The sequence below is a fragment of the Nuphar pumila genome, chromosome 6 (genome assembly GCF_984573655.1).
Source record: "Nuphar pumila chromosome 6, dmNupPumi1.hap1.1, whole genome shotgun sequence".
In the NCBI taxonomy this organism is placed as follows: domain Eukaryota; kingdom Viridiplantae; phylum Streptophyta; class Magnoliopsida; order Nymphaeales; family Nymphaeaceae; genus Nuphar; species Nuphar pumila.
In genome coordinates this window covers 91,814,766-91,829,821 of record NC_143254.1, presented here as the reverse complement: position 1 = coordinate 91,829,821, position 15,056 = coordinate 91,814,766, and the positions used below count along the sequence as shown (strand labels likewise).

At 42.9% G+C, this 15,056-nt stretch overlaps 1 protein-coding gene across 1 annotated transcript; it reads right to left on the bottom strand.

Annotated features, from left to right (window-relative positions):
* Positions 1–12,579: 12,579 nt before the first annotated feature.
* Positions 12,580–14,211, bottom strand: LOC149835141 (allene oxide synthase 1, chloroplastic-like). Its single transcript, XM_090010421.1, has one exon. It carries the CDS (start codon positions 14,197–14,199, stop codon positions 12,661–12,663), a length of 1,539 nt encoding a protein of 512 aa, XP_089866547.1. The 5' UTR covers positions 14,200–14,211; the 3' UTR covers positions 12,580–12,660.
* Positions 14,212–15,056: the final 845 nt, after the last annotated feature.

The window sequence follows — 15,056 nt, the reverse complement described above, 5'->3', positions numbered from 1 at the left end:
ATTGGCGATCTAAGCCATGAACAATAATTTAACGAGTTTTGACGGCACAAAGGTTTGTATCCATATACGATAATCGTGAAAAGGTATTTGTGTTAAATAATCAATAGATAAGGAAAGGATTTGTTGCCATCGCCGGATACTTCGTGCTTTGAGTCAGAGAGCGATCTGTGGCATTGCAGCATAGTGATTTGTGGGTATTGTTCGAATGTCAAATCACACGTGGAAAACATATTTTTGAATATTTAAAACTTAATGAGCGGCATGGAAAGACGTATTTTTGAATACTTCGAACGCAAGCATTTAATTTAGCGGCGGTTATCAAAAAAAGGCGACATGCGAAAAGTCGTATTTATATATTTTTTAAACGCAATCAATTAATTAGCTTCGTGCTTTGAGTCAGAGAGAGATCTGTGGCATCGCAGCATAGTGATTTGTGGGTATTGTTCGAATGTCTAATCACACGTGGAAAACGTATTTTTGAATATTTAAAACTTAATGAGCGGCATGGAAAGACGTATTTTTGAACAATAATGATTTCAAAAGGCAAGTGGAGGTGTCGGGAACGCGAAAGATTTGCTGGAGAAGAAGTTGATTGGAGGTGTATGGCGATTTGTGGTTATCGTTGAATAACGATCTGTGGCATCGCAGCACAGTGATTGACAGTCCTACGCTGCGATACCACACATCGCAGCACACTTGAACAATCCTTCGCATCACGCTAAGATTGACAGTCCAACAATAATCAACAACGTTCTACCCTGCGATGCCACATATCGCTATTCAACGATAACCACAAATCGCCATACATTAATTAGCTTCGTGCTTTGAGTCGAAGAGCGATCTGTGGTATCGCAGCATAGTGATTTATGGGTATTGTTCGAATGTCTAATCACACATGGAAAACGTATTTTTGAATATTTAAAACTTAATGAGCGACATGGAAAGACGTATTTTTGAATACTTCGAACGCAAGCATTTAATTTGGCGGCGGTTATAAAAAAAAGGCGGCATGCGAAAAGCCGTATTTATATTTTTTTTAAACGCAATCAATTAATTAGCGGGCTGTTTTCAAAAAATGGCTGCACGTTAAAGGACTTTACCTTTGTAGGTGAGGACGGCGTTTCAGTATCTCTGTTGCAAAGGTGCCATCGATATCTCCGTCCAGGCATGGCGCCGAAGAAGGGGACAATCGGAGCAGTACGACCAGCCATGGCAGACAAGAAGAGGACTAGTGGAGCAATACGACTCGGCACGACGCCAAAGACGATGGGAGCACTACGACCGGGCACGGCGGCAACGGAGAGGACGATGGTAGCAAAACGACCAGGCACGGCGCCATAGGAGTGGACGAGGGGAGAAAAACGACCAGGCACGGAGCAAACGGATAGGAGGATGGGAGCTAAACGACCAGGCACGTTGCCAATGGAATGGACGATGGCAGCAAAACGGCCACGCACGACTCTGAACAAGAATACAACCACATCCACAGTACCAGGACTAGCGCTTAAGAGGTATATTCTTTGAAACGCCTGAGCGGTTTAGTGAACATTTGGCTTTTCATGTCGTATTTGGACTAGTGTTGTTTACTGTAGACAATAATTTCAATGTCCAATCCTGAATACCACGCTCATGGTGCACTCAGTGCAACATCCACAGTCTCGGGTGGGCGGCAACGCCCTGACGAGTTCGTAGATGACATCGAGCAGATGCAAGATGAATTTGCAGATGGGAACACTATCAATAATTTTGTAAGTATTTGTCCACTATCAATTTCTAGGTCATCGGTTTGCATGTTCTGAAGTTCGTAACTTTGTGCAACCAGACAATGTATGATTTTGTCAATTACATTCAGAGCAACCCAACGAGCAATACAGTACGCATCATCAGCCCGTATTTCATGGTATGTCTGTGCCGCTGTTGTTCTGTTTGCTTTCATGACGTACTCACGTTTCTTGGTGGTTAAACCTTGTTATTTCGTGCAACAGATGTACGTCCGGCGAAAGCCATACGGCATAGGATTTGAAGATGCACTACCTTGTTGGAACAACGATGATGAGTGCATAGACATTTCGAAATTTGGAAAGGTAAGTGAACAAACCTCTTATCCAAGGTTTATTCGTAACATCCCCATCACGATAAGTCTCTGGAACGGAAAATGATTTTATCGATTCGCAGATTTTACTTCCTACACTCTGGCAACATCCAGACCATTGGGTCCTATACGAGATGAATTTTCAGCTAAAACAACTATGGTGCTACAACTCATTGGACTGCCACAGTGGCGTAGAACGCGATGCTATGCATTTGGTAAGCTTGTACCCAAAGGTGAAGTAGCTATTCGAGGTGGACCGGACTGTAATATATTATCCCTTTTTCACAGGCGGGATTCCTTAACGGGCAAATGGGTATCGACATTGGTGAGTGGATGTTGCTCTGTGCTGACGATGCTCCGTTACAAAGTAATGGGGTCGATTGTGGCATATTCGTAATGAAGCATATTGAAGCAATATACAATGGAGAACAACCTTGTTTCCATGCTGTATGAGCTTCGTATCCGATGTTATTGGGTATTCCTGTTATATATTGGTTTCACATTACCTGTTTTGTTGCAGGAACGTATGCCGGTAATACACGACGAAATATGCGAAAAATTGATTGAGTTTAAAATGAACGACAGACAGAATAGTATAAAGTGAAACCTATCGATTGCTCTGTCTGTACAACCTAACGAGGCCCTCCATCACCGTTCTCGCCGTCCTCCTCGACAGTAACCCAGTAGGTGCAGTCGCGCTGAGGGTGGCCAACAGGAGCTCCGCCAAGTCCTCTTCCTCTCCCTAGCGAGGTCTAAGCGGATTTGTCGTTCCGGTGACGGGTGTTCATCTCGTTCCGTTGACGGGTGTTCTATGAAAAGTAAATTGTATTCAGAAATAGTTTTGTGTTGTATACGCATAACCAATGCTGGTAAAGTTGTTCTTAAGCGATGAAGAATACTGTACGGCGAAAGATATTTCTAAATATCGCATTACGTGAACTTATCAATAAGAAACGTTTGTTCTTAGAAATCGCTGTATTGATGAACCGACGGTAATGTACACCTAAGGCGATTTCTTTAGACGTACTTGTGGATTTATTTGAGACCCAAAGATTCGGAATAGCCCTCTGGCATATTTCATGTGTTGGCTTTCTTAAGGGCATTAAGTTCTATTTTCATTGCTTTGTTCCAGTGATGATATTGTTTGACATCATTATAATGAGATGACTCTTATGTTATTAAACATGCTCTAAAGTTTGGAGAAAATGCGTCATATGATACAAATCTATTAGGATCTCTAGAGATTCGATTAGATCTCTTAAGTTGGGATTCCTCTAAGGATATGTTTTGAAAGAACTTGTCCAGAGAACATGGATGGTTACCTTGTCCTCGCTGAGTATACACATGCATATCATTAGATGCAATTTTATTTAAACTTTCATGTTGATGACTAACTTCACCAACAACCGGATGATACTAGAGTTATTATCCAAGAGTCAAACACATCAATAAAGTTAGACTCATCATGTCTTGGCAATAGATCAAATAGAAATGAATAGTCAATTTCTTCTTTAGGTCCTTTGTTATCAAACCCATCTTTATTTTCAAGAAAGATGACATTTTTAGAAATATAGAGTTTGTTTTTTATTGGATCAAAGTATCAGTGCCCTTTTTTATTTTCACCATAGCCAAAAAAAACATATTCAATGGATTTTGGAGATAGTTTATCATTTTTATAATTAAGCACATAACACTTACAACTAAATATTCTTAGTCTTTTAAAATTGAGTCATTTTAAAAAGTTTTTGAAATGGAAACATTTTGTAAAGAAGATGGAGTTCTATTTATTAATTTGAGGTTAAAACAGCTTCGACCCAATTTTTTTTTGGAATGTCCCTAGAAATTAGAAGAGTTCTAGTAGTTTCTATTATACGTATATGCCAGAGGGCTATTTCGAAATGACTACCATTCAGAATAGCCCTCTGGCATGACATTGTTTTCATTAATGCGGAGTGCTTTTTTATTTAAGATTTGCTTTTGGTTTAATGAAACTGATGTATATACTCGAAAACTGACGGAGGGTGATAGGACGTTTCATTAATATTTGAATGACACAACACACAGTTCCACTTTGCTTCGCGAATAAGGAACCGACATAATCGACAATTCCTGCATACACGACTTATTCTTGAATCGAGTGCATAGGCGGCTTCGATGCAGTTGTCGTATTCATCTATACCTTTTTCATAGGTCTGTAAGATCATAATTGAAAAAACCGTCGTTTAAAATTCAAGCAATTTTCAAATGCTGACACAGGTTTTCATGGTCGTAGCAGTGTAGTTTGACGTTAGACCACCAAGCGTATCATTTTATACTATTCGTAAAATACGAATGCGACATTAAAGCGATGTTTAAGCATACAACATTTCATAGCGATGTTGAATATTATCATTTCGAACATTAGAAGTCTTTGTTCATTGCACACATCGCAGTCTCACCCTGCGACTGTCAATCACGCGGGTTGAGCGCACATCTTTTATCAATTACAAGCCTTTTAGATCCTCGCGACGCCTCTGTCAGTTTCTCCTCCGAAATTAGAAAGGACGTCAACTTTTTGCAGAGTTCTTCGCGGAATCCGGGTATATCAACCTGCAAAAGCAGATTGTAAACTAGAAGCAATAGACATGCCCTTAATTGCCAATAACAGAGGCCAAGGAATGGCATACAACGTCGAAACAGGGTTCTGCACCATTGTATATCGCTTCAATGTACTTCATTACAAATACGCCGCAATCAACGCCATTATCTTGTAAAGGAGCATGGTATGCCGTGCGATAGATCCACTCGCTGACATTGACTCCCAAAATGGCTATGAGGAAACCGATCTGAGAATAATGCGACCGAAAGTAAATTCATGACCCCAGTACACTACACGATACTCATATAGATGGAATCTTACGAGATGAGAAATGTCTAGCCGTAAACCACTGTCAACTTCCAACGAATTGTAACACCATAGTTGTTTTTCGCGTAAATCCATCACGTATAAGACCCAATGCTTTTCAGACTGCCAGAGTGTAGGAATCAGTATCTGCAAATAGATCGAAAAAATGTTGTTACCACTGTCACGCTGTAATATTGCACTGTAGGTTTGTTTGCTTACCTTTTCACTTGTCATAAGGTCTCTACAGTGATTACCGTTAACCCAATAAGGTTTGCCATCTTGAAATCCACTGGAGTATGGCAAACGGCGTAATATAGTCTGCAAACCGAAAGAAACATTGCTAACACCAACGTTAACATACGAATCAATTGGACTAAATCAATAATGAAAAGCAACATAAAATACAACCGATATACCATGAAATATGGGCTGACGACGCTCACAGTCTGGCTTGGTGCGTTGCTTTTAATATAATTTACGAAATCGGATATAGTCTGTTTGCAGCAAATATGGTGTTGTATTAATCATACGTACACATGGCTTACGTTTATAGACAACTACTACTAGTTTCATACTAACAAAATTACTGATCATGTTGCATTGTGCGAATTCACTGCGCATTCAGTTGATGTCCTCCAGGAGTGATTGACTAAGTTTTCGCCCAACTTCGTCGGTGGATGTTCGACTGAAATGAATGCGGACATTGCAACGACCGATATTTAAATTACATTATATAGTACACAAAAACAAATCGCAAAAAACGCATGAAAGAGACGGATTTTGCTGAACATGTAGACTATGTGTAGACAATATACCCATGATTCGCCATTGTTGGTCGTGTAGCTGTCTTCGTCTGCCTCACCGACTATAATTTTCTATGTTCGAGGGCAGATCTCCAGGTTTATGAAGGAACCGTCGGTTTGGTTGTTGCTGGTTCACGAAGTAGAAGACAAACACACCTTCCAGTGCTTGTGCGACTATTTATGACCTAAAAGATGTACTGCTCAACCAACATGATCAATGAATACTGTACGACAACTCAAACATTTATGGGTATCCGTTGGAAAATACACATTGAGTAGCCTTTTATTTATAATATATGGATACAACTTTTTACAAGATAACAATAATAATTTCAAAAGGCAAGTGGAGGTGTCGGGAACGCGAAAGATTTGCTGGAGAAGAAGTTGACTGGAGGTGTATGGCGATTTGTGGTTATCGTTGAATAGCGATCTGTGGCATCGCAGCACAGTGATTGACAGTCCTACGCTGCGATGCCACACATCGCAGCACACTTGAACAATCCTTCGCATCACGCTAAGATTGACAGTCCAACAATAATCAACAACGTTCTACGCTGCGATGCCACATATCGCTATTCAACGATAACCACAAATCGCCATACAGTGATGTCATCATTCGCCTTCCTGCAGAAGCAAAAACCTGCTATCTATCGATTTGAACAAATTCAACCACGAACCGCAAGTCGTCAATGACAAACAACTATAAACTCTTAAAAAATCTGGCATTGTGGAGATCGGGTCATGCAAAGAGGCATGACAACTAAGTTAATAGCCCACACGAGATTCTTGTGTCCCAAACCTATCTATCGACTGCATCATAGCCTGTCATGAAAGAGAAAATATTAGACACTGAATTATGTTTCACAAGAAATGCGTACCTCCTCGCAACATCGATTACATACCAAAAGCCTTGTAAAACTGTAGCGATCGTTGCCAGAAATCTGGTCGAGAGGAATGTAGGTTTGAACGTTTGCCGGTACTTCTGCAGGGTATTGCTGCATGATGGACATTACACGAGTTAGCTATTTGACAAGCTTCACGCAATGGGAAGCAATATAATGTTTTACATACCTGTTCATTCGAAGGGCTTTGTTGTTTTTTATTACAGGTTGGTTGTTTCTTAGTCCTTTTCTTGCCAACCAATTCTAGTGCACCCTTTGCCCTCCGACGACTGCGATCAGAGGCAGGTTTTCTTTTGATACCCTGCGCTTCATGAATATGTCCATCATAATCAACAATGTTCAATACTGACTTGTTGAAGATAATGTTTACGCTTCGGCGCAACTTCTCGGGAGTGTCAAGCGAGACATGATTTTGACCTACGTTGTTCGATCCCATTATCTTCGGCTGGTATTTATTCACTGCAACAGACTTAATGTGAATTAACTCCACGTTTTCAAGTAACTCCGTTGCAACTTTTCTCACACATGCATAACCTTCTTCGCTTCTCGATGCCAAATCAGCAACATGCATGAATGACCTACACAGTTGTTGGTAACGGGAGGCTATGTGGCACTTCTCGTCAACACCAGATTTACTTGCATTGTCCATAACGAGCTTTTCAATCTTCACGCGTCTCGTCCATCTTCGCATTACGTAAGACTCAGGTATTTCTTGTATCTTCTCTTGATTGAGTGCCTTTAATGCATGACAGCATAGGATACCTTTGAATTCATACATTTTGCACGAACATTCTACCCTTCCATTGTCGACATTGTACGTGACATGCGCTTCTTGCCTTTCCTGATGCTTTTCGCCCTGACAAAAAATATGGTATTTGTGCATATTCTCGGTTTGCACCACGTCTTATATTCTGCAATTCATGACATGCAACACCTCTTTCTTGATCCATTTAAATACAGTTAGTGTATACAGAGCTGCAGGTCGCATCAATATTTTCATGCCAAAAGTTAGAGGTCGTGTATTGAAGCATTTCACATCTTGTTCAAGCTCATTCTGTCTTAGACCGTCTACAAATAATTCATATTGTTCCATGAAACGAAACATTGTTAAACATGAATACAGGGTTTTCTTTAGCGTGGCATGCATAGATTCGGCTCTTTGTGTGCTTATCATACCTGCACAAAAGTATTGTCTTCCATATGCCAATGCCCACTTCTCTTTTTCTGCATATAAATTTTGTAACCACAGACAGTCAGCAAGGTCGTATGTCTCAATCATTTTGTCCCAATCTGACTTAAAGGTGACCTCGTCTACGCTATGAAGTACACACCTTGTAAAATGTTTGTCAAACCCTGTATTCTGATTAAATATGTGTCCTATGTTCTTTGCTGCATTTTGAAAGATATGCCACAAACACAGGCGATGATGTGTATCTGGCCACACATGAAGCACTGCAGCCGCAATTGCGTGATCACCATCTGTAAGTACAGTTTCAGGATGCTTCCCGTTCATTGCCTGTGTAAATACTCTGAACAACCACTCAAAGGTTTCCTTGGTCTGGTCATACACAAAAGCACCGCCTAATATACAACTCTGTGCGTGATGGTTCACTCCCACAAACTGCGCAAATGGCCACTGTTCAGTGTTAATCTTTACTATAGTATCAAACACAAGCACATCATTGAAGCATTCATAATCTAATCTAGACCTTGAATCTGACCAAAACATATTCACGGCATATCCATCTGCGTCCACTTGCATTGCACTAAAGAAACCATGTTCATTACTTGATTTATTCTGTAAGTAACGAAACAAACAACATATTTCTCCGTTTTTCATGTTATCTGTCCTCTTCCTGCTCAAGTGGTTTCTAAGATTCAAAGGTGTGAATGGCACATTTTCGCGACCACCATCAATGCAGGTAAACAAATTGTATGTCTTCCTTGGTGCAATGCCGGCGCTATCGGCTATTTCAGCCATTGCAGCATGAGCTACAGTTACTTTACGATGTGACCTTAGCATAGGAGTCATAAATGATGCAGATAAATCATGATTATGATCACTGATTAAAGTACACACGACAAATTTCCCATTCAGATGTCTTCTCAAAACCAATCTCGCTTGACATCCACATCTTGATTCTGGCGTGCTCCTAGTTGGATTTCCCATTGATTTCTTCCAACCTTGCTTAGAACAGACATATGTCTTTCTAACCAAGACACCCTGTGCATTTTTTGACCAAGAAAACCTTCTCACACTGAAGCCAACTTTTAAGGCATAATCATTGTAAAATTTATATGCATCTTCTTCGTTATTAAAATGCATTCCTTCTACAAGAACATAGTCAAGTGCAATTCCATGTACATTCCCAGTTCCTACGGTTTTATTAAGTGTACTGACATCAAAATCAGGATCATTATTGAATTGCATTTCTTCTCCTGGAACATTGAAGTCAGGTGTACTTCCGTGTATATTTCCGGTGCATACACTTTTATTATGTGCGCTGTCATGGTAGTCTACCTCATCATTGAATTGCATTTCTTCCACTGGAACATTCAAGTCAATAGTGGGTCTAATGCCTGCACCCTTCTTTTCATGTGCATCGTCAGTGCAGATGTTCAATTCTTCAGTTGGGTCATAAGTATAGATATTCAATTCTCCAGATCTTTCTATTGATTGAGCTACATCGTCTTTATTACAACCTGATGATAAGCTCAATAATGTTTTAAGCAATATATCAATTTGTGTTTGCAGTAACATGGCAAACAAGTCGATATTATCTCACAAAAACGAGAGTCTGTTACTAATACAGCGGTTTGAGATACAATGCATATGATGAGTGAATGTAGGATACCTGATGGGGTAGAGGCCCTTCCTAGCATCTGCAAACAAGCATTCCTGTCAACAGGTCCCAGCGTCTTACAAATATCGATAAGTTTCCAACCTTCGTAAGAACAAGATCTACCTGCAATAACCAAACAAAGCCTTAATGACACACAAGACGACATGCCTTTTTCATCGATAGCATGATGCTGGGAAGCTACTCACACCGCCTTGATGGAACTGGTTGGAATGTTTGTGCATCATTGCTTTCTTCCTTAATGCCTAACAACAACGACAAATAGAAGAAGACAGTGGAATGTTTTATAAGCAATATATCAATTTCCGTTAGCAAGCGGCATAGGTTTACTACGATTTAATCAGGATGCATATAAGAACGGATACCACTAGGGTTACACAAGTCAAAGCAACGATTTAATGAATGAAAGTATCAAAGCAAGTGCGGTTTGATGTTTGCTTATGCTGAGCATCGTCGTGTCGCTTACCATGCCAATAAAATAAACATGTCGTACATGTGTGTTGACGATAACGCTCTCATAATATCCACGAGGCTCTAAAGCGAGTTCAATAGAAGTCGCTGAGAGAGCAACGATATGCATGCGAAAATCGCCTCGCCATGCGTGTCAAGATGTGTTTCTGCACCCAAACGTTTTCAAAGTCTGTGTACAAATATCTTATAAATACATATTACAAAACATATAATATCTTACAAAACAATATGTATAGCGATTTGTCAGATATTGAAAATCGATACGGCAGTTCAGTATTTATAACTTATAACTCGACGATACAAAAATATACTATCTAAAAGGTCGATAAATATATCGCACAATAAATTACAAATCGATAAGGAAGAACTTGAACATAATAGCAAACAAATCGATATTAACTAACAAAAATGTATCTCACAAAATAGAGAGTCTGTTACTAATACAGCGGTTTGAGATACAATGCATATGATGAGTGACTGTAGGATACCTGATGGGGTAGAGGCCCTTCCTAGCATCTGCAAACAAGCGTTCTTGTCAACAGGTCCCAGCGTCTTACAAATATCGATAAGTTTCCAACCTTCGTAATAACAAGATCTACCTGCAATAACCAAACAATGCCTTAATGGCACACAAGACGACATGCCTTCTTCATCGATAGCATGATGAGATGAAAAGCTACTCACGGTGCCTTAATGGCACTGGTTGGAATGTTTGTGAATCATTGCTTTCTTCCATGATGCCCAACGACAACAGAAATGAAGAGAAGACAATGGAATGTTTTGTAACACAAGGCAGACACGAGAAGGCGACAGTGTGTTGTACAACAGGATAAAAAACAAGGCGGAAAGCTCGACTGGAGACGAAGGCAAAGTTTGCGTTGATAATGGGAGCACTGTTACAGCAGATGGCGCATGCGAACGTCTATACTTTAAATGGTTAACATCAAACTTTCTGGAAAGAGGTCTTTTTTGTCCTTTTCCCCACCCGTCGTTTCACAACTTTTGAATGGAGGATATTTTTGTCATTTCCTCGAACCGTCATTTCAGGGCAAGAAAAGCAAGTAAGGGTGATTAAGTCTTTGCAACAACACCAGAGTCCGATGCAAAGTTATGTCAACATACACGGGAATACGAGCCCCATGTGCATGAATACGTGGCGCTCATTCGATCCCCCGAACACGGACGTGGGATTCAGTGAATCATCGGGGGCGAACATACACAACCCTCTCTCTTCATGTCCTTGCTCTGAACTCGCATGGAGTATTTAATATTCTGTTTGGGAGCTGGAGATGGGGAGTTAGCTACTAAATGCTACCTACCCCACAGACAAGGGCTTCACTCATTTGGAAGCTGTGACTTGTGAATGCCACCAAGTTGATGGGACATCACAAATTCGAAATCTATGGGTGGCTTCCTCGGAGGGTTGCTTCAGTAGGCAGGGAGACCTCAAAGGTTTACAAAGTGGTGGCCCAACCATTTGTGGTGAGTGATATTAGGTAAGAGAGGGTTCTCTTCCACAATAAAAAAAATGCTACCTACCCTTTTATCCTCTCATTGAGGAAGCTAATGCTTTGGAAGATAGAAGGGTGATGGGATTGGAGAATAGTGGAGATGGTTTTTTTTTTTTTTGTCTTCACAAGGAGATAGTTAATACTCTACGTACTCTCATATCTTATTTTCTTCTCGACTCCCATTGCGCTTATAATCTTGTCTCTCTAACACTGCCTCCCAAGCAAAGCCTTAATGAGAGTAACAAGGGAGAAGGAAAGATCTGAGAATCGATCCTCCTCTTGTGGTTCTCAGTAGATATCCGGATATGAAATCTAAGGCTATCAAAGCCTTCCTTAGATGAGCATGTGTGGCATTACCTTCATTCTCTTCATCTTAAAATTTCACAGTTCACACATTTATCTTATTTTTTATCTTCTTTTTAATGTAATAAGCAATTTTTGGGATATACATTTATTTTTTTAACTGAAATCCTAATTTCTCAATGCAGCATCTCTACCAACATATTTAAGGACTTGTTACTCCACCCATTAATTTATTTTAGATAAAACAAACGCCCGCAAGATAGTTTTAGCGTTATCATTTGAAATATGCATCACCCTCAGGACTTTCACTATTAAGTACCTCATTTACATGATCACTGATCAGATTCTATCGATTTTCATTAGTTAGTTGGGATCATCTGGAGATTCAATACAACACAGTGCAGATGGTAGCTTATCATCAGCTTTATTTCTCAATGCTATCCTTGACAAATTATGACCAAGCACATTGTGTCTTATTTATTCTTTAAACCGTACATGCGTCCTATCAAATTTTCTGGTGCATGTGCTTCGTTGTTTCTTGGATGCTCTCGTTATTTTCCAACGTGTATTGGACTTTTGGTACCATTGTCACTTAGCTTACGGTATGTAATGCAGTCCACGTCTATAGCAAAAGGATTGATCCCGACCGTCCAATTTTTTTTTTTAAAGGCAAACTGGGGTTAAGGGAACGACCATCAGCCGCCCCATGTGGCAGAGGAATTCGATCCTGGGCCTTCAGCTTGACACAGGACTCCGCTTACCACACACTTAAAAAAAAATGGAGAAAAAGATAGAAGTCCACTTTGGGTGCAGCGCAAGTACTGGGACCCACATTACGGTGTGGCGAGCCGGAGGGATGTGAAGCTGACGGAGGAGCCGAGCGGCGAGGCGGCCACCTCGATGTCAAACGAGTCGTACCGGAGGAACAACTCGGCGATCAGAAACCTCGCCAGCATCACCATCAGGTCCTTCCCGGCGCACTGCTTGTTCGACTCGGTGGGCTCCTCCGTCTCGCGCCCGTTCGACCACAGTACGTGACTCAGCAGCCGCTCCCCGTCGCTCCCGACGAACCGGTCCGCGACGAACGACTCGGCGTCGTCAAAGATTCTCGGGTCTCGGGTCGCGAACGGCTGGTACCCGCACAGCAACTCGCCGGCCCGGATCCGGTACGCGGCCGAGTGGCTCTCCACCACCATGTCGCGCCTCGCCCTCCCGTACTGCGCCGAGACGGGGGGCTCGATCCGGAGAACCTCGTAGACGGCGGAGCGGACGAGCGGCATCCGCTCGAGCGCGGCCATGGTCAGCTCGCCGCCGGCTGACGCGACGGCCTCGCGCACCTCGCGCGCGAGCTCGCGCTGCACCTTCGGCCCGGCGCGCCCGAGCAGCTTGACGATGTTCGGGAAGAGGATCGTCATCCCGCCGAAGGTGTTGAAGCAGATCGTGAAGAGCAGGTTGTTGCAGGCCTCCTCGCGGCCGATCCCGAGTGCCTCCGCCTCGTCGAGCGCAGAGGATCCCGCCGACCGGAAGAACGTCAGGAGCCGGTCGTAACCCCCCCGGATGAGCGCCGGGGGGAGCGGGAACGTGTGGAGGAGGAGCTCCTCTAGCGGCTTCGGCAGCCCGACGCTCAGGAGCGGGCCGAGCTGGAAGAGCACCCATTTCTTGATAATCGACGGGCCGTCGGTCCCGATCCCCCCGGACCCGGACGGGTCGCGGCCGAGGAAGGCGCGGCAGAGGTAGTTGAAGCAGGTCTGCTCGTTCGGGGAGTTGAACCCGGCCTTGCCCTCGGCGGCGAGCGTCGACTCGAGCTCCGCGAAGAGCTCTGCCACGGCGTTGCGGAACTCGGGGATAAACCTGTCCCGACGAGTACGGAGGAGGGAGAAGATGAAGCCCTTGATCTTCCGGTGGGAGGTCTCCGAGGGGTCGAGGTAAGAGACGGTACGGAAACCGCCGGTGAGATCAGTGGAGGGCATGTAAGTCCCCGTGAAGACGTCGCGCTTCTCAACCTTGTCGACGTCGAAGAGGACGGGGAAGCTCATCCCGTCGAGGAGGACGACGACGCGGGGGTCGGAGGCGATGAACGGACCCGGCGGCATGTTCGTCCGGAAGACGGTGGACTGGTAGCGCTGCATCCGCGATCGGAAGAACTCCTCCTTCCCTTGGAACCAGAAGTAGTCGAGGCGATCGGCCATCGGCCCGAAGAAAGGGAGGCCGTACCCGCCGGGGACTTCGATGGCCGGAAACTTGGAGATGGAGGGGGTCTGGTTGACGGAGGAAGGGGCCTGTTCGGAGATAGAAGCGGAGATCCTCCTCGTCTGACGGTGGTGGCGGAAGTGGGGCTTCCCGCTGGCCGGTGAAGGTAGACATAGTGCCATTTTTTCTCCCTCTTCTGTTTCGAATCTTTCTCCTCTTCACTTTCTTGTGATCTTTCTTCAAGCGGGGCGGAGGGGGGTACAAATAGTCCCCAAAGAGAAAGAGAGTGAAAATAAGATCAACGTGCAAATGATTGGAGAATCAGCTCGTTGTGGTGTATGTCCCCCCATTATTCATTGAATCCCACGTCTGTTTTCGGGGCTTTGAACGAGCACCACGTATACAAGCACATGGGGCTCGTATTCTCGTGTATGTTAACTTTGCATCGGACTCTGGTGTTGTTGCAAAGACTTAAGTACCCTTTCTTGCTATTCTTCTCATAAAGTGATGGTTTGAGAAAATGACAAAAATGCCTTTCATTAAAAAAAAAAAAACAAACAGTTTAAAAAAAGGACAAACATGTTCTCCATCCAGAAAGTCGAAGATGATGTTGACTCTTCAAAGACTTCTTCTTCTTTCTCCGTAAAACACTGTAAAACCCTCTCTCTCTTTAGAGAAGAAATCAATGGAGGATTCTTGAAAAAACTTAAGTGCCCCAAAGATGATTATTTAAGACCCAGTCTTTGCACTGCAGGATTATCCGAAAAAGAAATCTCCCCTGGAGGAGGCCATGAACATCAACCCTCTGACTCCCTTCTCTTTCTGCTTTTGTACACATCCAGCAGAAGATCCTACATTGCTCCATCAAGCACTGACTGACCTACACATTGACTCTTGTAGAGCCTGATTCAGAGTTTTTACCCTTACAGGAGGAGGGTTTGGGGGCTCCTCCCAGCGTGGGTATCATCATTTAACTAAATGAGTTATAGATCCTGATTCAGAGTTTTTACCCTTACAAGAGGGGTAAAACCTCATCTCA